Raw genomic sequence first — 24654 nt, 5'->3', positions numbered from 1 at the left:
AAGGACAAGCCCCAGAAAAGCTTACCTTATGTGGAATTTCACAGTTTAGTAAGATTCCTATATATTCCTTTGCCCATTTACTTCATTTTATACCATTTTATTATGATTTCATGATGAAATGGAATCAGTAAAATAGTAGAATACCATATTCTCTGTAAGCATAAAGAATATACATAGGGTCTCTAGATTTTTTTTTTTTTTTTTTTTTGAGATATAGGAAATAGGGCCATGAGTGAAAGGGAGAAAAAGAGTGCACAAGAGTGTAAGGTGTGTTTCGAATGATACTTGGCTGCAGCATCATCATTACAGTTGCCATTTATCGAGTGATTACTATGTGTCAGACACTGGCTAAGCACTTTAAAGCCTAAGAACTGTGAAAGACAAAAGTACCTCCAGCACGCATGCACACACATGCCCTCTCACATAGTCACCATGTCCAAAGCACAGGTTAAGTAAGGAGACTCAGTTTATGTTGAGAGCAGCTTTTGTCATGACAAACTGCAATTCAGTTAAGGTATGTGTTTGATTCAGCAGCTATACTTTCAGGTGCTCCCTGACTGGAAGACACTTATGTCAAACCTCTGTCTAGATTGTTATAGGCTGCCAAGCTGGTTTCTTCTTACCCAGCTACAGTTCTGAGTGTTTGTGAGAATATTGGAAGGACGTGGGGAACCAAGTCATCACCATTGTAAAAACATAGGGGTTTATAATGGTTCTTTTGAACACATTGCAATTTATCAATTTCTTTTTACAAAGTCTTCAAATAGAAGATAACATGTTATCATGTTCATTCATAACCTTTCAATTAAGTAATTTCAGCTGTATTCACTTTCCACAGCCTGTTCAGTGCCATCCTTAAGAGACTGCTAACTCCTGTCACTTATCATTGAGGATTATATTGTTTTATTCAACCACATTTTCTAAGAGAATGAATCTGTTGCTATCAGATGATTGATGTCATGTTAAAGGAGTTTCTTAATAGTGTAAATTTAAATAGCTCATCCTAATAGTCCAACAAGCTCGTAGGCTGTTTGTACCAAATATAAGGTTGTATCAGATGCTACCCATTCAACCTTTGCCATAAATTCTGACTCAGTAGCTACTAATGATAGAAAGGGATTGATGACAGCTGGAATTGACCTTGGCAAGAAAGAAAAGCAGTGTCATAGGGAACAGTTATAACTTCCAGAGGTGCAGTTGAGGATTAATTCAGATAGTAACCATAAGGCAAAAGTTTTTTGGTTTATCAAAAGTGAAAAAAAAAATTATGTAACTTTTGTTGAAAAAAATAGCATGATGTAAATTGCACATGGCAAAATATATTTTGTGTTGCTTCTGATTTCTTTCTGCTGATAGAATCTGAAATGTCAAATTAAAACTCATGTGGGTGACTTTAGTAAATACATAATTTACATTGTACTAAATTGTTGATTTTTATGGTTACTAATACATATTCATTTCACATTTGGACAGATACGGCAGATGGTGTATCTCAGGAACTCTTCTCTGCTGGCTTGGTTGATGGTCATGATGTAGTTATAGGTAAATTGTTTTTTAGCATGCAGTATTGTTTTGTTAATATATCAAATGGAAATGTATTTAGAAACAAAAGTTTCTAAATCATGGAGGAATAATTTACTGTACGGATTTTTGAAAAATTCTTCTTGAATTTTATCTTATATGTGAAAGAACATTTAATAATCATATTTTTCTTTTTCCAAAGCTCTTAATGTAATTCTGTCCCATTTATCTGAACATGATTTATCCAGTGAGGAACCTCACTTAACTGGAAATAAAACAACTCAGAAGTAGAACCCAAAAGTCCATGATGTAGCAAAAATAAGAAGCCATAAATTCCATGCATCAAAATACGGGAACCTCTAAGGACCTTTCTCAGAAGTTTCTCTATTCTTTCTTTGGGTATAGTTCTAATAGACTTAGATGTTAGTTTTCCCAGCCAGACCAATATTTATTATAAAGTCTTAAGGTTAAATGGGACCTTAAAGATCATTCAGGCCAGTTCTTTCATTTTATAGATAAGGAAACAAATTCCCAAAGAGGTTCAGTGATTTATTGAGAGTCATGCAGCTGGATTGGGCAGAGCCACTTCACTTTGAAACCATGCGTCCTTCTACTGCTTTTAGAATCAAACAATAGCTGCATGGAGATAGGGAGCCATCTAGACTTGGGCGTGCTTATTGGAGGAAGCAATGACTGGTGGACCTCCTGCCAAGGCAGAGGAGGCTGAAGAGCTCAAAGAGGCAGACACAGTCAACTAAAAAATGTGTCAAACACATAGCCTGGTTCTATCCTGGGTGAGGACAAATAGCTCCATGCTCCTCAGCAAATTCTGAGTTTACAGAGATTTTATTATGTGGTCTGTTACTGTATATTCATAATGATGACCCTAAGTAATCAAGATTATTTAACATATTAATGTTAATTATGGCATTATGTTAATTACATTGTTGATTATAATAATTTATTAGTTAGGGGAATGAGTATTATGATAAAACTTTCTTTAAAAATATTCATATCAAAACTGATGCTTGAAATGACATGCTCTTCTTAGATGATATGTTTTAATTTAAAAAAATCACTTTATTCAAAATAAGTGCTTCCCCAATAATGCTGCTGGAGTGTATGACTGAGAGGGAGTTTGAGGTAGATACACACACCTATCAGGATAATTTATTCTTAGAAACTCTGTAATGTGAATTATTATAAAGTGAATTACTTTATTTAAATAAGAGTAACTGGGTATATCACAGGAGATTAGAATTTTCAGTAAAGAATTTTTATCTAATATGTTATTTACATAGAAATGGTGTCATAAATGCAGAGGTACAAAGATGCCTTGCAATTAGAAAAAAATAACCTCTTTTTCCTATTAATTATACGTGAAGTGTACACATTGATTTCACAAAGAAGCTCTGATTCTTTTGCCAAGTGGTGCATAAATGTGGAGATATAGACATATTTTAATGGAAAGTGACGCATATGCATACATTTATTTGTGTGTGTGTGTTCATGTGCACATGCCTCCTTTTGTATCCTGTCTTTCACACTTTCCTGAATCTTGTAAGATCTCTTGGCAAGCTAAGTTCTTACCCAAGTTTTCTGATGAAATGTGAGAGGAAAGGCTGAGGATAAAGGTCAGCTTAACTTTGGTGTCTAATTTAAATTTCATTTCAGAGTTACAATTCCTTGATAAAGGTGGACACACTCATTCTCATTAGAAAAAATAAGCATGTATCTTTGTATCTTAGTTTATCTGAAGAAATAATGAGAACAGTTAATGGCTAAATCAGGATATCCTACAGGTACGTTTTCCTTAAAGAGAACTATGGTCCATATACTAATCAGCCAGAATTAAAATTAAGAATGAAAATAATAAAACAAAAACTTTTATTAAACAACTACTAATGTCTCCTACTGGGCAAGAAGTCAAGGATCAGATTGTCTTCTGATTTGAGTTGATCCTGGAAGGTGGTTGAGAACAAAAGAGATCCATGCAAAGGTGTTAGGTCACATCTTTTTAAAGAATGGTCTTGCTTCATTCAGGCCTGCAATCAACTTTAGTGTACTTCTTTTATTTGTACCAGACTCAGCTGAATCTAAAGTAGAGGGGTGTTTTTATTGTTGTTGAATTTTGAAGAGGAGGAAATTATGGCAGACTTTATGTACAACTTATTGAGTGTGTTTTGAATACAGTCTACACAAGCTTCTATTTTTCTATGCCTTAATTACTTATTCTAAAAATCTTCATTTTGCCTTTTTACTCTTTTTGGAGCTAAAGTATTTCTATAGGTGGAGTGCTGGAGTAAGAACAGACATGTAACTCTTTCTTGTACAGCTGCACTAAAAATGCCTTACATGGATGTCACACCTAAGAGCATACAGACAACACTTGTATATTTAATTTGATCTTAACATCCATTCTGTAAAGGAAGAGAGGACAGGTTGTTGTTAATCACTATTTTAGGGATGAAAAACTGAGTTCAAAAGAAGCATCTAGAGTTTTGTAACTTGTAGTGGTCCTTGAACTTGGATCTTTTTAACTCCAAGTCCAGAGCTTAACTCTGACCCTGACACTCTGTATACGGTTTTTATCTGATATCTTTAACAAATTTCTTCTGAAATATACAAATATCTTGTAATGTTTATTTTTGAAACAAAAGATAGTTTCAGTTTAGGATTCTAGTGTTTTAAGAATCTTTCAAGATTGAAAAATTGAAGTGGCATTTGCAAATATGAAATAAGCTCACTTAAGGTGGTGCAAAAAATAGTACAAGTCATGTAGAGATTTGAATGATTTCTTATGTATTTTTTCAGCTGCTGTAAAATAAAATAGCTAACATTTAAATAGATTAAAAATCTGGTTTTTTCCCATTGGCATTTTCTTTTGAATTGGAGTAAATGATTGTGGTGGCATAAAGAAGCTGACAAAAAGCAGTAGCATGTATTATGGGGCAATGAATGTTATGACTTTTACTCTAATATAGCAAACATAAGGTACAAGCAGTCTTCAATACCTGGCTTCAGGGTAATCTGCCTTTAGTGTGCAAACCTTGCAAAGCAGAATTTGAATTGAAGAAGGGCCAGTATGATGACATGGAGTGATTATTTTTGTGCAGAAGCAGAGCAATGCAGAGATTAAATGCACTGTTTGTAGACTGAAATTATAACCCACTTCAGTTGTGCATAAATTCAACCTTAGGCAAGAAACCTGAAACATTTTTAGACCATTTATAAGTAGACATTGATGAGATTGGTAAGGCCTCCTGGGTGCGTGTTAGTTTTAAAAAAATAAGCTTGCAAGATAAAAAACTAGAGGATATGTGTGTATAAATTTGCTTATTTCGCCTGGCTGGGTTGGCTGATAGATGAAAATAGATCATATCTGAGTCCCCATTCCACTTGTCTCAAAGAGGATTCCCAAGGGTGACTGCTCATGACAGCAGAGAAACTCCTTGTTTCCTTTGCCTCCTGGTTAAAAAGCAGCCAGTTAGAAAGTTTTCTCAGCAGTAGAACCATAGAGGGAAAAAACAAAAAACAAAATTCATATGTACAAAAGAAGACAAAAGTTTTCAATTCTGTTCAGGTCTATGAAGCATGAGATTCATGAGGCATGAGTTTAATGAGTTTTAGAACCTCAGCATAGAAGAAGGAACACAGATGAGTGTGTTAAGCCAGGTGATTGCATGGCTGCCCAGCAGCTCCTTACAGAACTGCTGGACTTCAGTCTGCAAGGCCTGAGAACAGAGGCTAGGGTTTGACCGTGAGAGTACGTAGGAGAGGAAGCTTCATGGCAGCTGCCTGCTGGAGATGTGCCACTGACTGCTCTTTGCTGGTTTTTTTTTTTACTACCCCATCCTGACTTTGTAGCAACATATGTCTATTACCTTGAAGTAGAATTTAGAACCAGATGTTGGAATTTGTGTTTCCTGAGAAGGGAGCTGTGTTTCTGCATTCATTTGTACAATTTTCCTTGGATAGATTTTGAGCCTCGCTGACTAGTTGTCACTGAAAATAAAGCTTACATTTTAGTTATGTTTGTTCTTATTAGCTCGCCCAGTGGACTTTTGGATCAATAGGTCCAGGTTCATGCCCCTCAGATGTTCTTTTCCTGTACATGAAGACTCACCATACATGTTACCTCCATGATGCCTCCTCTGCTGCCTTCCACAATCTGGGAGACAGCTTTACTTTGTCCTGAATGCCACAGAATGTATTTTTATCATGTGGCTTTCATCTGCTGTACTTCCCAGTGCTTGTTTTCTTGTGTGGAGGTTGAAGGTGACTTGGGGCAAGTGCTGCCTTCTGTGTTACTGAATCTCTACCATCCTTGCCACGCATAAGCACTTAATAAATATATTGGATGAATGAACACATTTTATTCCATTTGGAAAATATGATACTGTATTAGTGTGTGAATTGATGATTTAGAAGATGCAAATGTTATTACAGCCTCTAAAATCTAAAGAGTAATTCCCATGATTGATTTTTTTTCTCTCTCTCTCTCATTTCTCTTCTTCCCTTTCTTTCTCTCTTAGTAATTCACTTATCACATGACTTTTGAGTCCTGTCTCTTGGGAAGGAAATATGGTTGGTCTAGAGAGCCTTCTGTCCTCTAGCACTTGCTGAGATTACATGTTTCTCAAAATATGGACTGGTGAGATGTCTGCATCAGATTCTTATCTGAGGTGCTTATTAAAAATGTACATTTCTGGGTTCCAGCCTAGAGGTACAGCATCAGGAGTCATGGGCATAGAGTGTAGAAATCTGCATTTTTAACAAGCATCCCAGCTGATTCTTATACACACTAGAATTTTATGGTCAACTGTTTAGTTTCTGCTTACAGTAATCATTGCTGACTGTTTTAGCTCCTTTTATCATCTGTGTCTTCTTTCAAATTTCACTAATCTCCTTTGTTTTCTCTCTTACGTGATTCTCTCCCTTTAGGAGTCTATTTTAAAACCATGCCAGTTAACTTTCTAATATTGTGTGTTTGTGTGTATGAATGGTGCAGATGCTGCATATGTGGAAGAGCCTCATTGGCATAAATTTTTACTGTAATGAGTACTTACAGTTTTTATTAAAACTAATATTGCTTCTCAGGGTGCAGTAGATCCTCCAGGTGGCCTTCAGCTTTTGTTTTTCTCTATAATGGCAAAGTATCTTTTGGCTCCAAAGTATGGGAACAACAGAATCTTTGCTCATTCGTGAGCATATGGTTAAATGTGTGAAGTGCTCTGTTTCCTCAGTGATAGTCAGGGATATTTAAGTCTGTTATGAGTGATCTGGGATTTATTGAGCAGCAGTGCCCTTTTACAATGAAATTCTTGGAGAAGAGTGAACATATTCCATCTTATATTCAGTTCAGTGATTATGCTGCAGTGTTGACTGACGTTGAAATTCAGTGAAGAAGAAAATCATTAACAAAATAGTGTCTTCATGACACAACTGTACTGTGATTTTAAAACGATGACAGATAATAAAGGATAATAAACCCTTAAGCCTTTTCTGGGTTTAGACAGGTTTGGAGTTAGTTGAGTGATGTCAGTAAATTCAGTCTAGTGATTCCTGATTAAAAGTTGTCTGTATGTTAATTTTAATACTCTAGTGAATTCGGGACTATAAGTGCTTTGGGAGTCCTGTGCTGCTTACTTTCCTTGTATATTTTTACTGGAAATAGATGTTGAACAATTAAATATGGTACAGGTTTTCCATTTTCAAAAAGATAACACTGCCAATTTGATTTTAGCTCATTGCCCCTGGTTTCCCAAATATCGTTAAGAAAAATCTTTATTGTAGTATTTATTTCCTAAATAGGAAAATATGACATTAATATTAAAAATTGGTATACAAAAATTATTTTTAAAATTTACAAGTGATAGGCTGGGCGGTCTAACATAGAAGTACCATGCCTATGGAATAATGATTCTAATTCCGTTCAGATGAATGACTGCCATTTCCAGATGAATTAAAATATTCAGCAATTGAACTCTTTGGAGAGGTGGCAGAATCCCAACGTTTCAATATCCGAAGAACTGTTTGCTCTGTAGAGTGCTTGGAACCAGGCCCGAATAAAGTGCAGACAGAGCTCACATGCACACGTCCATGCACACCACACAGATTCAGCATTAACTTGGTCACAGACCTAAGGGTTCGTTTTTTTTTAAAGTTCGTTTAATTACGATAGAATGACAGACTCAAGTAAAATGTACAGAATTCTTGCTTTAAGAGACTATCATTTTTATTATCTGGTGACAATAGTCCCCTGCCCAAAATTCAAAGAAATTAGACAGAAAAAGTGTTCCTAATAAACTAAGTCAGAATATAAGCTGTGACACCTATTCATGTGATTGAATCCTCTGTCAGACCAGCAACTCCCTGTGCTTACCTATCTGCAAATTCTAGAATAAAATGATCAGCTATCCACTTAAGGGTTGGCAGACTTACCTTTATAAAGAACTTCTGATTCAAAGACAGGGAGGAGTGAGGGGGTGTGATTCAAAACTACTTTTCAAAATGTGGGCAAATCTTATTTCTAGGAAGTTCTAGCATAATATATCATCTGTAGTTTCCCCAAAGATGTTCCCAGTTCCTGTATTACATGATTATGAATCAGTACAGCAGTACACCACACTGTAAGCTCTGATTTTCTAATTAACTTTGTTACTTTTTATGTAGTTAGGAGTTCTGTATCTTTTTTAAAACCACTGGTACAGATAGAGTCCTGTTAAGATCTGTACTTAATTTTTCTTAAGTGAAACAAGACCTTGCTAGCAGATTAGTTTTAGATATAAGTCAGTAGATTCTTGCTTTTTTTCAATTATTTTACATTGTCCTTTTTAAATTTGTGTTACTCTGTCTTTTAACTCTAGTATCAGATAAGCTTGAAGATTTTATATTCAATCCAGTCAAATTTTCTGACTATTGAATTACAGTAAGCCTCCTATTACTAGTCCCTGCTTCTGACAAGAATGCCTTTCTGGTGGAAGTAAAGTAGGTATACTTTGGTACAGGAAACCTAGTCTTTGTGATAATATACATTTTTCTAACACTACCAAGTATGTAGGATTTAAATTAAATGACTCTTTGTCGAATAGTCTACTCCATTAGTAGACTAATCTGTCTTTGGCTGAAGTCATTGTGAGTGTGTGTTTGTGTGTGTTATCCACTTCAGAAATCTCTGGGCCTACGTTAATTTTAACTGTTCCATCAATAGTACAATATTCTAGATAAAAGTGGGTGTCCAGTTGTGCTTGTTGAATACCTGACAGGCAGGTCTCCCAATCCAAAACGAAATCTTGCTGCTGTTCTTTTACTCCATTGGTGGAGATAAAAGAGAAATCACTGCCTCTTAGTAATTTCTTATATAACAGGAAATAGAGCTGCTTGTTTACACAGTCAAAAATTTTAAGAGCCAAGAAAGAAAATTAGGTCAACATTTTTGACCCAGTGTGGGTTTATTATTGCTATTTTGTCTCTAATTATAATCTTAAATTTGATCCTTCATATTGTATTTGGTTACCATTTTTTTTAAACAAATAGGATCTTCTTGCCACCTCTAAGAAAACCTAATTCTTCATTCTGCACTACTTACATTTAGCACCCAAAAGGTTGTGTAACAATGCTTTTTACCCCAGATTCATTTTAAGACAAGGAGAGATCTTAATTTGTCACCTTCTGATAGACTGAGAAACTTGTCCTTGTCGTCAGGTTTATACTTTCTCCATTGTATCATCAACGTTTATGCCCAGTTTGGTTCTTGAGTTAATGTTTTTTTTTTACAAGCACCCACTGTACTGCATAACCTATGGTAACTGTTCCATAAATACAGGTTTTCCTGCAGGATGCCAGGTTTGATTAGCCACAGAACCATCCAGCAGGAATTCATCATCAAGAAAGCATTGAAATAGCCATGGGTGCAAACTAATGGGCCTGGTTCTTCACCCTTCTGACCAAAGTACATATGGCAGAAAGCAAAGTAGGAGCTAGCTAACTGTCCATTAGGCTAAGCAGATTTTAAGTTATTTATTTATTTATTTTGGCCTAATTTCTTAATAGAATGCCTTCGCCTCTATCTTAAGAAACTTGGTCAGCCATGAGAGGTTTGTTACTCGAAATGAGGACCTCAGTTTCAAAGTATCTTTTCAGTAACAGACCCTTCAAAGGGCTAATTTATAACAGATTCCAAAACTTCTTACCATTTTGTGATTATTGGCTGGGTCTTTAGAAACCCAATATGCTCATGACTCATTTCTTCATTGGTTGGATGGGTTCTGTTGTTACATCTCTGCACTTTCTTGTCTTTCTGTGGTCAGAAGGACAGGAAAGGACATCAGAATTCCTTAGGCAGTAGCCTGGCTTTCCTTCCCTATGGGTGGACTATTAATTCCTCACAAATCCTTCTTACTGCTTTGCTTCTAATTCTTGTATTTGTTAGTGGTACTGAGTAAGGTGAGAATGACATACAATGGGAACTTAGTGTCTAATAGAAAAGTAGAACACAGGCTACAGGACATGATTTGGACAGCATTACTCTTGGGAAGCATGAAAATGCTATAGATTATTCTGACTAATGGGCTTCTTAGCCTCTGGCACAGTATGCTTGCTGGCACTCTCAGAGTTTCTTTAAAAAAGAAAAAAAGTTGGCTTTTTTCTTTAGTGTTCATGACAGTTTTTATTAGGTAAGGAATGGGTGTGAGAAATTAATTTTTGATGTTTTTCAGGGTGGATTTTTTTTTATGTAAAAAATATAGGACTCTACACTTAACTCTGAACAGTGGTTTTATATATTTAATTAGCAATAATTTAATATAACAGCTTACTCTTCTAGGCATAATCTGAAATAACAATGCAATTCAAATGTCTGCAGACTAAATAGTTCTTAGCCAATCATAATAGATACTCCCCTGGGATATTACTGGAGTCTTCAAAGAGATGTGTCCTAGAGGTCCTCACAAGACTTTGTCAGTGCTGGTGACCATGCGGTAGTCTCATTGGCTACCACTTGTCCCCTGCCCAAGTGACTGCTTGAAAAAGCCTCACCAGTGTCATCAGACTGCTTGAGGGAGGGCCCCAGTGCCACAACAGGAGAGCTGCTTCCAGAAGGTTGCAGGGCGCTTTTTGTTATTGGGCCAGAGTGATGCTGCATCCAAGCAGAAGGGAGGAGAAGGGCCTTCTACCACACTTTGTCATCCAGGCCTGAAGCTGCTGTACTTCATTCAATGAATAAAGCATTTAATCTACTGTGTGCTGGGTGTATTTGGTGAACAATACAGACAAGGTTTTTGCCCTCATGAAACTTGTAGTCTAACACGAGAGGCAGACATTGGTTAAGTCAGTACAGAGGTGTCAGTGAGATTAAAAATTGTGAGAAGTGCTCTGAAGGAAAAACTATGTGCTACAAAGACGGACAATAATAGACAGGGGATCCTCATTTAGATTCAAGAGCAGGGGAAGCCCCTCTGTGAGAGACATCTGAGTGAAGTCTTAGATTAAGCCTCTCCATACTGGGCATATGCACAGATAATGGACTTTGTGAAAGATGACCAGTGTGGCCAGAACAGGTGAATGAGGAGAGAATGATATGAAATAAGGCTGGGGTAGAGGCAGGCTCCAGATCATGAAGGACCTTGTAAATAGCCATTAGCCATAATGACTTCTGAAAACTAAATCCTAGTTCAGTTTTGATTGAGTCCCTATGCAGATAACGTGTAAATCTTGTGCCTTTCTTGCCTTTTTGCTGTCAAAGAAGGCAAATAAATGCTTTCTGTTAGACTCATTTCATTCTGCAGAGAATCTAAATATACAGCTCACTATAGCTTAGATCCCTTTGCTGCCTGAAACTGATTCCCATTTGACTGAGTTGAGTGGGAACCACAGAGGACAGGAAAATAGCCCTGGAGGACTTGAGAAAGAAAAGCTGAAATGATATTTTAACATTCTGGATTCATTTATGTTTGAGGGCATTGCAAAGTGATTTGTAATTTAATGTTTGGGGACCAGGAGAACTTCAGAAATACCTTCCAGTAATTCTGAATCCAATTATTCTATCAAGAGGAAATTAGGATTCCTAGAAAAGGCAAAACTCTGGTGTTAATCACAGGGATTTTCTTTATATTAATTGGTAACCAAAGGGCCTTCATGTATATTCCCAAAGAGGCTGAAGTATATTTTCCATTTCATAATATTGTCTTATTCTCACACAAATTAGGGTATGGGCTAAGGTAGCACTATACATATTATATAGAACTATTATTATAATAGAGTACAGAATATATAAAATATTCATGTTCATTTGGCCAAAGCAAACCTGCCATTTCAAGTCTATTAATTGCAGTGAAATTTAGTGAATTTTATTTCAGGGACTAAGACTCTATGTAAATTAAAGTGGGCATTCAGGTGGCCTCATGTTCAGAATGCAGGCTCAATAAGATAAGTTCTTGTTTAGCTAACCTTTGTCCTGGTGAACCGAACATAGGGCTGGGGCAATGTTTTCCCACAGTGGTGATTTCTGGAGTGTTTATAGGTTGGCAAAGCTGTCTGATAATGCTGGTGATTCCTTTTTTTTTTTTTTTTTTACCTCTCCCTCTAATTAGCTTTTTTCTTTATGTAATACTTTCTTTCAAGGGAACGAGCTTTCCAAAGTTCTGTGGAGTAGAGGTAATTCTATGCATGGCATATAAATTACTATACAGAACTCAAATTTCCATTAACTGACATCCCCCATAACTATTTAAGTAACTGATTTCAGATTGATTAGTTATTGGTAAATTTTAGTAAAATCGATTTTTATATGTCTCGTGAGTGGCCATATGGCTCTCCATATTATAGACTGTTTTTCTTTTTTCTTTTTTTTTCCAGACAGACTGCTTTTTGTGATTAACTTTTAAAATACAGTATCCCCATCTTATTTCATAGACCTTCAGAATCTGAAGCAAACGTAGAGACCCTGTGCTGTAGGGAAGGAGCACAGGCTTTGGAATCAGACAGAAGTGGGTTCTGATTCCAGCTCCGTCAGTTAATACATGTGACTTCAAGAAGTTAGCTCATCTCTCTTGTCCACAATTTCTTCTTGACAGAGTCTGATGAGGATTATTTGACTATATGAAGAAGTTAGTGTGGTGGCTGGCCTCTAAGAGACACTCAGTAATTGGTAGATCTTTCTTTCTATTTTGGAGTCAATTCATCTCCCCTCCTATCCAATACTAGACTTCTTTTATGAAATAACCTTACCAGTCAGAGAATATAAAGCAACCCTGCAGTTTCCCAGAATAAAATGAGACTTAGATCCCTGGCAGAGAGTGGAGGTAGAAACTCCACGTGGGAAGCAGGACTGAACCACTGTAGTCCTACTTGCAGTCCATGAGGTTCACTGTATTTGCCTCAGCCACCTCCATGCTAGCAGTGGGAGTTACTTCCTCCCATTACGGCTGTGGCCCAAATAGTGCTGGAAAGTGGTGTAAAAATAATAAAATGAAAATAGACACTCAGAAAAGAATAGGTAACTAGAAAAATTAACTTAATACAGCTATGCGCTGCATAATGGAGTTTCCATCAATGATGGACCGCTTATACAATGCTGGTCTCATAAGATTATAATGTAGTTGAAAAATTCCTATAGCCTAATGACATCACAGTCATCTTAAAGTCGTAGTGCAAGGCATCACTCATGTGTATGTGGTGATGCTGATGTAAACAAACCTACTGCAAAATATGTTGAGGAGGAGTGCCTAGTTTACCCTTGGGGTGACCCTCCCAAAGGTAGCCCAGATCTTTTTATATATATATATATATATATATATATATATATATATATATATATATATATATATATATATATATATATGTATATATGTTTATATGTTTATATATATATATGTTTATATTTATATTTGATCTTATTTTATTTTGTCAATATACAATGTGATTAATTATTGTGGCCCATTACCAAAACCTCCCTCCCTCTTCCCTCTCCCCCCTCCCTTGCAACAACCTCATATCTGTTTGCTTGTATCAACTCCAAGGAATTGTGTAGAAAGCAAGCAATTGACGCATTACGTCTGTCCCAGGTGTCTGCTTTAGAATTCTTGCATTTTTAAATGATTTCCATCTACCCCTATAGCAGAATAATAGCTAACTACAGCTAACACTCACTGAGTGCTTGCTGAGTGCCAGGCACAATCCCTACCTGTAATTTAATTTTCATAACTTTGTAGGGGTGGTGATATTCTAATCCCCATTTAACAGATGAAGAAAGTGAGGCACAGAGAGACTTAGTAACATAATCAGAGGGCCCAGGCTCATACAACTAGTGGCTATTGTAGATAACAGGAAAATCTATTGCTGTTCCCTTTCATAACACAGGCTCACATGGCTTAATTATGGGGCTACATTCTGAGAAAAGCATCCCTGGGTGATTTTGTCATTGTGTGAACATCACAGAGTGTACTTACAAAAACCTGTGGTATAGCCTACTATACACCTAGACTATAAGCTGTCAGTGCAGCAGGTTTGTTTACCAGCATCACCACAAACACATGAGTAATGTGTTGTGCTGTGATGTTATGACAGCTACGACGTCTCTAGGCCGTAGGAATTTTTCAGCTCCATTATCATCTTATGGGAACACCATCATATGTGCAGTCTGTCTTTGACCTAAATGTCATTATGCAGCACAGGACAACAACAGAATCTCCTAACGACTCATTTCTGAGAATGTGTCCCCATCATTAAGCTGTAGTTTACTTGTAGTCAGTCTGGAGGTTACTCTAAGGACCTCTCCTTGTTTAGTTGTCTGCCTGCTTCCCTGTAACTGAAGTTGCCCTTTCCTATGTCAGGGAGGGCCATCAAGTACATGTGCAGTGTCTTGAAGTCTAGACCTCAGAGGAGAGCTGAGAGGAATGCAGACTCCCTTGTCCTGCTCAGGCTCGCCATCTGAGCTCTAGTTCCCCAGCCAGTGATTACCTCTTTCTCTCACTTTTTGAGTTCTAGTTCCTTCACCTGACACTCACCTCTTTCTCTGATACTTGACAACAGGAGTGTCCACCAGCTTCTGGGGGAATCCACACCCCTATGTCAAGCAAGGTCACACTTCCATGAGAGTGTGGCCATGCTCATAGGCTGCTGCAGCAGGACAGCCCAAGGCAGAAGACAATGCAGTAAGCCCAGTATTTCCACAGAGGAACAGCCAACCGCCATGAACGTGGCCCACTGCCTTAAATGGTGCTCTAAATTCCCTCTATAAAATGCACCAGGGCATGCTGGATGCTCATCTGTGAGAGACGACCCTCTGGTGTCTCTCCCCATCCCCCAGGCCTGCTCCCACGGAATAGGTTATATGTTTAACAAGAGTTTCCCAAACTTGTTTCTGCAGGTTTATTTCTCATGAGAATGATATCATTTAACTAACTAATAAAATATGAGTTCAAAAAGTAAGTTGTTCCTTCAAAAAATGAGTGGGATACTTCAAAAAATCTTGTAAAGGCAAACTAAGACAAACAAAAACTGTTGTTAAATTAGGTAAGGGAAAGATACTGTGAAAAAAATAGAGACATTTTTAAAATCTAGGATTTTTATGGTTTTGGCCCTACATTATAAGATTGGACAGTAAATGTTAAAACATTACATTTAAGGTTTATATATATCAAGGTTTTATGTTTCCCTGCTTAAATTGCCTTTTATATTAACCAACCAAATACTGCTCTCAACTTCACTGGGTAAGAGATTTCTTCTATACCTATAGATAAGACCCAGCTTCGTAATTTACGGACTTCAGTGCAAGATGAAAATGCTGATTCTCTTGTTCAAAAAGTAAGAATTTCTAGATGGTGACAGAAGAATATTAAAGCAAGCCCAGTATCTGTCTTTGCCTGGGCCCTGAATCCAGCCCTGCCAACAGACAGAGGGCCTGGGAAGGAAAACGTAGTTGGAGAGTGTTATGTAGCTCTCTCAAAATCTTTAGTGTCAAAGAGCTTCCTCTTGAGAGAGATATCTGCTCACTGGTGAATTGCTGCTTGGAAGGTCTTTATCCTCAGCCTAAATTTATTGTCCTTTAATTTCTGTTCTCTGAAACAGTGCAGAACATGTCTAATCCCTTTTTCAAATATATAAGTAAATATTTGCCAAAGCCTCCCCTTATCTCTTTTTCTTGATGCACTTTCTTGGGTGGCAAGATAGTTTCTTAAACCTCCTCCATCTCATGTCTCTCTGGCTTTTCTGCATCCTTCTAATGGGCAATGCCCACCATTATTGTATACAAACTCCACATTCCTCATGTGATATGGGGGTTGCTGAACTTGGGGACTTCTCATGAAAATACTATAATAGAATTTTGGATGAAATGAATACCCTTGTTTTATTCTGAACTTATTAACAAAGAAAGCCACTTACTGTGTTTACAATTTTTTAATGATTTTATGATGAAATATTTCAAATATATAGAAAAGTATGTAAAGTACTATAGACTTACGCATTCATCATTGAGAATTATTGCTTCGTATCTTTCTTTCTTTCCCACCCCTCAACCCCTTTTAAACTGTTTTTCCAACTGGCTGCTATTTACCCAATTAATTCTTATTTTCTATTTGTATAATTAAAATTAACCTGAAGACTTTAACTTTTGGGAGGCCCATACAGAGTCTCTGTAGCTGTGCTGAAGATTTCTCTCCAGGGAGTTCTAAAATCAACTCTCTTTCTGGCATAATTTTTAACTTTATTAAGATTCTATGAAATGGACCTTGAAAACATTATGCTAAGTGAAAAGGAGCCAGACACAAAAGGTCACATATTGTATGATTCCATTTATATGAAATATCCTTAATAGGTAAGTCCAAAGAGATAGAAAGCAGATTTGTGGTTGCTGGGAGCTAGGGGGAGGTGGGAATGGGAAGTGACTGCTTTATGGATACAGGATTTTCTTTTGGAGTGATGAAAATGTTTCGGAACTAGATAGAGGTGGTGGTTGCACAGCAGTTTGATTACACTGAATGCCACTGAATTGTTCTCTTTGAAAGAGTTAATTTTATGTTATGTGTATTTTGTATCTCAATAAAAATAAATGCTATGAAATGATATTTAAATATTTGGAATTCAGGGATATATATATGCACACACAGAGACATATATGTATATGTATATCAGAAGTATTACTATTTCTTTATTAGTAACTGCACTGAGTATTGTTTACTATACCTAGTGTGAACTACTACTTTTTCTTAGAAGGCAGGGAAATGGTTATAGATGGTATAATAATCCTTAGAGATAAATTGTGTATTAAGAACAAGTTAAGTTCATATAATATTTGAGACTGTGGTTTTATTTTCCTCATGAAAATGGAAAATTCTATAACTTTTTAGTAGAGTCTTGGGTGCTGGCATGGACTCCCTTGCCATTTGCTTATAACTGCTCACTGGTTGTTATAGGACTATTCTGGAATGGCAGATGAAAGTGGTTGGGTCAAACCCAAAAAGGTTTCCTTCAGGAAGACTCCAAAGGAATGTCTCTTGGACTGAGTTATAAAAATCATTTCATTTGTTTTTAGCCTATTAACACTCATTTCAAAACAGAACATATCATTTCTAGCATTTGATAGCGTTTTATGTAACTGTTAAGAAGGTAAGATGCACGGAATCTTTTCTTCTAATTCTGTTTTTGTGTAAACACAGTCAGTGCTTACCAGAAAACCACATTCTTACTTGACCTTAGCATTTTGAAGAATTTGAATGATTTTCCAGAAGAAAATGCATTTCTGTTAGAGTGGCTTAAGCTATGAGTAACAGAAAACAGTGTTCATAATTGTGTAAAAAAAGACTTTAGCTTATGTAACTGGAAATCGAAAGGAACGGAAGGTGTCAGGGTAGTTTGGCATGTCAGCGGCGTCAGTCAGGACATGGAGTCTGTCTTTCTGTTAGCCCAGCTCTCCACAGCATTGATTTCATTCCCAGGCACATTCCCCTCATAGACCTCGGGGGCTGCCAGTGGCAGAAAGTGCTACGAGTTTCCTAATTCACATCTGATGTTTAGTGGTCCTTAGTAAGGAGCAAGAAAGTTTCTCTCTTAGAAGTCCCCAGCAAGCCTCTCCTTTCTGTCTTTGGCCCATACTGGCTCATGTCCATTCCTAAAGGAGTCCAGTGGGGGTGAGGCTGAGCTCCCCATGAACTGACTGTGGGTATCAGCCACGATGGCCACTGCAGGCCGCATAAAACTCTTGTTAAATAGACTTAGATCTTTTTAAAATACCTTACATAAAACACTTTCTAAGTGTAGACGATTCTTCAGAAAATTTATTGCATTGCTCTTAGGTTATGCCACAGTAGTGTGATGTCTTTTCAAGTGTGCCATCGAGATGTGCTACCTACAGCCCAGTTTCAAAAGCAGAGGAGAAACCAAAATATGCCTTCATTGGTGAATGTCTCATACTTGACAGGAGAGCAAAATCAAGTTGTTTATGCATTTTTAAAAATTTTGTGTGCTATCTGTGTTTATTTTTCTTAGGCAAGCCTTCTTTTATAGTTAGTGTACACTTGGTGCTTCATGGCTGATTGTGTTGTTTTGTTCTATTTTCTTAATTATATTTGGTATGCAGAAATTCAACCGTAATTATATATTATAGGCTTTTCCCTGACTTTAAACCGTGACTTCTTTTGTTTGAATATGTTAAAAAATAAATTCCACACTGTGAAAAACGGATTTCTTAAATTACTTCAGCCCACATTTTCGATCTCAAGTCTTAATTTAATCACGGTTCTTGAGGAAATGAACCTAGGCATTCTTAATTGAGTGCCTCTCTGCCTGTGGAATTCTTTTCCTCTGTCGGCATACCGAAATGAATCTGTTGAGCTTCAAGTTTTTACCGCAAGGCCTCTGAACCACATTTTAGTCAATAATCCATCCCACATCCTCTACTCTGCTCTGACTCCAGTTCCCACCAGTTTCTTCAGGTTTTTGACATAGGGCAGAGATTGTGACCTAGTGGTCCAGGCCTTGGATCTTGCCTGGAAATGTATTTTGTTTGACCTAGGCAAAGAAAATTTTGGAATTAGCTGGCAACATTTAAAAAGTGGGAGAGTTGACCTAAGAATGCAGTTCTGGCTTGTCTTAGAAAAACCAGAAGACCTGAAAACCATTGGGCATAAAATCCTGAATGGCAAAAAATTCTGCCCTCTCTTCTCCTACTAATTTATACTACCTCCTGGGCCTCTGAAGACGTTTGAGTCTCTAATCCCTGTAGAGTGCATTAGTGCTAACTGGGGCCATCCTGTTTTCTTCCTACATGCACAGCATGTCATCTCCACAGACCTAGATATTGATAGCTCATGAATCTTTTCTTAAGCCCAAAACAAATATGATTATTCCAGCTGATCAGGCTATAGATGTAGGACTCTATGGCTTTTTAAAAATTCCCATCTTCTTGATAACTTGTTGGAAATCACCAGCATCCTTAGACAAGACCATGGACCAGAAGAATCCTATGTGCACCTAATTGTCCAGTTTTGGAAAAGGATTACCATGAGATCATTAGAACATGCAGTCCTAACCCATTTTCTGTGAGGGAGGGAGAGTCATGTGTATCCACAAGGTCTGATCTAATAATACCCACTGTGAGGGTCACTCCTGCTGATACTGCCTCTTATCTGGATTCCATGGCCATTTATTAAGACTTTATTTGATAGTGCTCATTAGTACTAAACTCAGTATGTTCTCCCCACCTAAAATGAAAAATTGCAGCATTAACCTACATACCATATTCATATGACAAGATAATCAAACAGCAGCAACAGCGCATGGTGTTCTGGCTCAAAGATGATTACAGTATCATCCTGAGATCCCCTCAGTGCTCTTGAGTATTATCATTTGGACCTCACTCCACGACCTCTTCCACCCATCAGACAACTCGTTTTAGAACTCTAACTAATGTCCCTTTACACGTCTCTTCAGGCAGACTTCTTAGGTCACCATCCAGCCCCTTCCAAATACCAACCAAACACTAGATATTCCAACATTAATGACAGTCACAGCCCAGCCACACAACTTAAAGTACTGTTCTCTCCTTGGCTTAGCTTTTCTAGTCTGATTTAGATGTTTGTCATGACAAGTCCCATCATTGGGGAAGTAGGTAAGTTGGAAGGAAACACATGTATTCTGTCAGTAGTGACCGTTATAACACTTTTATGATTAGTAGGATTTTTCAGACTAGCAAGCTTTGAAAAGTGTTTATAGCATCTGCTAAGCATTTGCATATAGCAGGCATTGGTTACTTTCCCCAACCAGGTAATCTGGATTGTCCTTAAAATTGAAACTAGTTATTCTGCACCATTTCACCATGCCATGCCATGGTTCAGGTTCCTAATATGTCATTGCTACTGTGGGCCCTATTTGAACACTAAAATGTAATTTTTGGAAAATACTGGTTATTCAGTGCCTTGTTGAGACAGAATTCACTTGTTACAAGACTAAGCTCCATGTAAACAGATTTTTGTCTGCTTGGTTAACCAGTGTTTCCTAGAACACTTGAATAATGACTGGCACCTAGTAGGCATTCAGTAAGTATTTGTTGAATGAATGAATTACTTAACTTAAAATACACCATTGTACTTATTATAAAGATGTATGGAGTTCCTTTTGCTATTGTGTTTTAATCAAATTACTGGCATGTATTAGCAAAAATTGGGGGTCCACATTTGCTCTGTTCAGATTTATAGATTAAGCAGGATTGGCATTTCAGAGGTTTCTGTCTTCCAGAATTATATCTCAGAAACCAGAAGCTGGATGTGCAGTCGTTTTTTACTACATTACCCAGGCAAGAATGAATTCATCACTTTTATCTCTCCATTTCTCATTAAGGCCTAATGCCAATATCTCATATACAACAGTGCCAAATTTCGGCTTTTGCTAAAGTAAGAATTGGATGTATGTTTGAACAGCACACTGTGGACCTATGGCAGATTAACACTTTGGAAATGGAAAATATATATATTTGACTGACCTCCAGCCAGCCAGACATAAATCCTTTGCATAATCTTGCCAAAATGTCATTTGGTTGTGAACAAGGCCCCTCATTTGTCTCATGAGAGCCCGCATATCAAGTGTCAGGCCACTGCGGTCTTTTCTGCTGCTGTTTTTGTTCTCTTGGGCAGCAGCTGCATCTTTGATAAGGTGGATTGGTGAAGAAATATTATCGTCATCCTTTGACATAAGCTGCATTCTCACCTTATTGAATTATGTGTTGGGGGAGGAATTTTTTTTTTTTAATTTAGTTTCTAATAACATTTAGTTGGTGTTTAACCATGTTTCTAATTTGTTCTTAAGCTTTCAGCCTATTGTTTCTTTTCATTTAGGACTTGCATTATATCTTATGTTAAGTTCTCTTCTAACACCAACTGGAGATTTTTGTCTACCATCATTAGGTTTAAAAATAAGTTTTCTTATGGGTATGGTGGACAACTTTGATCATGATTTTTCTACAGCTTATCACCCTGTTTATTTAGCTGTGCTTCTAATAGGTGATTGATGTGGTTATTTTTTTTAGTTCAGAATTTCCTGCAGTTTAAAAAAATTCCCTGTATATAATCTAAATAACACTTAATTGGACTGAGTGAAATTTCATTTTTACTTTTTTAGAAAAACATTCCTGTGTCTGGATATGTAAATAGGGATGAAAACTTACAAATGCAATGTTTTTTTATTTGTTGAATAATTATTCTGCACTTAGAGTTCAAGCCTTCAGCTCAGCTCTGCTAACTCCATCACCCACTGCTGTCTGGCCATCCTCACCAGGGCCCTTTCAGGTGTCTGTTTTACCACCTCTCTTCCAGCATTGGTTGAACATTTAACATCCTGATTTTTTTTTTCTTGCATAAAAATGAAATGAAATGCCTGAACCAGGCACAGCTGGTTCTTTGAGGACAGTGGATGGGAGTGTACTGGGTAGGAGAGGGAATGCCATCTGAGAATAGCTAATTAGTGATGACAACTTACATGACACTTCACCTTAAGGAACAAGTCTGTGATGTTATTACCAAGCACTGGACTTTTAGAAACCATATGTATGGTCCCACATTGACCACAGTTTGTTATTTGTTTTGTTTTGTTTGCTTTATTGCTTAGAAGATGACCCAGGTGATGGTTCTTCTGATGACTGCAAATGGGTTTAAAGCCCAGAAGCAGCTGAAGAATGATGGAACATTGATGACACACCTCACCCTTTTCTGGCCCAGTGTCTCAGCTGTACCAACTAAGGAATGTCTGTATTGAGGAAGAAAAGTACCAGCAAGCGATGTAGGCTGGGAGCGTGCTCATTCTTGGTCTGTGGGGCTGAGCATTCTGGGCCCAGAAATTAATGTGTAAATTTCTAAAATGGTTATTTAATGCAAACTTAATCAGCTCCATTACCATCCTCTATTCCAGCAACACTTTTTTTCTCATATTAACAAGATGAAGCCTTCAACTAAGAATGAAGGATTTTTTTTTTCTTAAAGCAGGAAAAAAGATGTAGAAGCACCACCAACAAAATAATCCTCAAAGCAGCTTTACTTTTTTAGAGCTTTAACTGGGGCCAGCTGTCTGATTCATGAGTGTTGATGTGTTTGAAAAATCTTGGCTGAAAGGCACTAAGATGAGAAAGATGATGGTATTTTTTGTTGGGAAGTGTTAGCCCCAATTCTTTCTAAAATGGTCATGCTGGAGAACATGGAGGGCTTTTTGATGTGTGTTTTACTCCCTCTCTTGGTTCAATATTTGGTTCCCCAGAGGGATCTTCATGTATACCTCGTGACTGCTTTGCCATGGAAAATCAGCTTTTAAAATGAGATGGAAATCACACTGGAATCTGCTCTTTGATATATGGGAGAGGACTCCACATATAAGGGGCACCAGTAATGCCTCTCAGGTCCTAAGTACAGCCTTAAAGCAGTAACAGCCTGTTTTGAAAAGGTAGAGATATCTGAGAGGCAGCATGCACTGTGGTTGTGTGTACAAGCACAGGGGAGCCAAACTGCCTGCATTCAAATCCTGCCTCGGTTCCTCAAAAGCTGTGCAGGTTGCTTCACCTCTCTGTGCCTCAGTGTCCTCTGTAAAATGGAGCAGCTACTAGTGCTGGCCTCATAGGGTGTCTGTGAGGATTAAAAGTTGATACACATAGAGTATGTAAGTCTCAGTATGTTATCATTTACCATTAATAGTTTTACTTATATTGAACTATTTCATTATTCTAGTTTGTAGAATTTTCTCAAAGTCAAAATGAGGACTGTCATATCAAGGACTTGCTCAGCAAGTGGTCATTAGCAGTCAACAAAATTAAGGTCCTATTCAGAGGCACTCAGAGGGACATGGTTATTCGGGAATTATTTGGAGGTTTCAGTATTCCTCGGGTGGTTTAGTGCAGGGCTGGTCTTTGAGTTTAGTGCTGAGTAGTCTTTGTGAAAACATCAGCATTGCAGCCAGCTGGGGTTACTTCTGCATTCCTAGGACCTGATTAGAATTTCAGGGATTATCTCCTTAATGATCTGTTTTATTAAGTGATTGGACAGCCATGAACAGAATGCATTGAAGAAAAAGAGAAATATGATTTATTTTTTTGTCTCAGGATTAGCATATCTTTATTTTTCTCGTGAATACTTTACAGCCTTCCATAGTTAACTTTTCTATATATTCTCTGCTGCCATAGAGGTTTCTATGAAGAAGAGTGATGTTATCACAGAGTTTAAAAAGGCTGCAGAGTATATACATCTTCGCTCTTCTCACAGTTGGCTAATCTCAGTCTGTTAATCCTCTTCCTAACACCATAAAAGCACAGGATTTTGATAAGCCCAAGACAGAGGAAGGGGAAGGGTGGGCATCAGCTTTGTAGCGGAACTACAGTGGGGCTGGGAACTGCGTTGTCTTTGCTTGTGCTAGTCTTTTGAACCATGAATCGACTTTAGTTGCAACTCACAGCTTTTCATTTGATTTCTTCTGATGGGAAGGAAAAGACAGATCTGCTCAGAGTTAATGAGATCCTGCTTCCTTAAATAGCATCAGAATAAGCAGTGCGGACTTGTTCTCTCTGAGGGTGCACATATAGCCCACGGTCTTGTTTGCCCTTTTCACTGCTGTCAACCATTCTTCTGATTTTTTATTCCATAGTGCATCATTGATGATCATCCCCAAGTCAGCGGCTCTGTTCCGACTCCTCTTCTGTGTTTTGATAGCTTGTGACTCCTCTTAGTACGCAGCCTCATTACTGCACGCTGCTTAAGCCCCTTCTCCACATCTCTTCTAAATGCTACCTTCCCAGTGATCATCAACAGCTTTATTTACATGGGGAGCCAGCTACCTGTGCCTCATGATGACCTAGCGGTGGTCCTTTCTTGCCTTTTCCCTTGCTAGAAGTCTCCTGCTTTTATATTACAAATCAATGTGATATCTGTTTCACTCATATTTTACCTGTTACCTGTCATAAAAAGTCTAAATCCGTTTGTTGTGTTCAGATATCTAACTAAGGCTGAAAAACAGCATATAGATATCCTCTGTTAACAGAAGGAATGGAAATATGAAATTCAGAAAGTTTTATTATTTTTCATACACACATGAGAAACTTGTGGTACCTGATCCCTTTATAAATACAAAACATTTCTGAAAGTTTAGTAATCTTCTAGTTCTTAAGTTCTAATACCATTGCAAGGACCAAAGCAAAAATTACAGTGGTTGCTCCCTGGATTGCTTTGGGTTACTATTTCTAAGCATAAGAATGATTTAGTTTCCCTACCATCCTTAAAGACCCAGTACATCCTCACTAAAGGCCGTCTTAATTCTCCTGTCATTCTTTCAAATAATTTCTGATAATGGACACAGAAAAAAATCTTTTTGGTAATTATTACCACTATGGTTGGCATTAAGGGCAGTGTTCCCGAAGCATACATTTAAGATTTTTTTCTGCTCCCCCCACCCCAAACAAGATTGGAATTTCTAATAAATCAATTTGTTGTGCAAGCCAGTGGTGCTGGCCATATATGCATAAAAGGTAAATTCCAGTCTAGAGAAATATTAGTGGGATGAAGACTTAGAAATGCCATGACTATGGATGCTATGATATAAGTATTTGGTATACCTGGTATTTCCTTTCTTCCAAGAATACCATGTTTTATTTAGTGAATAAGATAG

General features: G+C 37.4%; 1 protein-coding gene across 2 annotated transcripts in view; it reads left to right on the top strand.

Annotated features, from left to right (window-relative positions):
* Positions 1-24654, top strand: part of STK39 (serine/threonine kinase 39) — a 265729-nt gene that overhangs the window by 218548 nt on the left and 22527 nt on the right. For both annotated transcript variants that reach the window (XM_063107085.1, XM_063107077.1), the window contains one exon: positions 1474-1542. In XM_063107085.1, coding sequence (XP_062963155.1) covers positions 1474-1542 — 69 coding nt within the window. The remainder of the gene's footprint in view (positions 1-1473; positions 1543-24654) is intronic.

The sequence above is a fragment of the Cynocephalus volans genome, chromosome 1, assembly GCF_027409185.1.
Source record: "Cynocephalus volans isolate mCynVol1 chromosome 1, mCynVol1.pri, whole genome shotgun sequence".
NCBI lineage: Eukaryota > Metazoa > Chordata > Mammalia > Dermoptera > Cynocephalidae > Cynocephalus > Cynocephalus volans.
The sequence above is the reverse complement of the archived record's forward strand: the minus strand, read 5'-3'. Positions and strand labels throughout refer to the sequence as shown.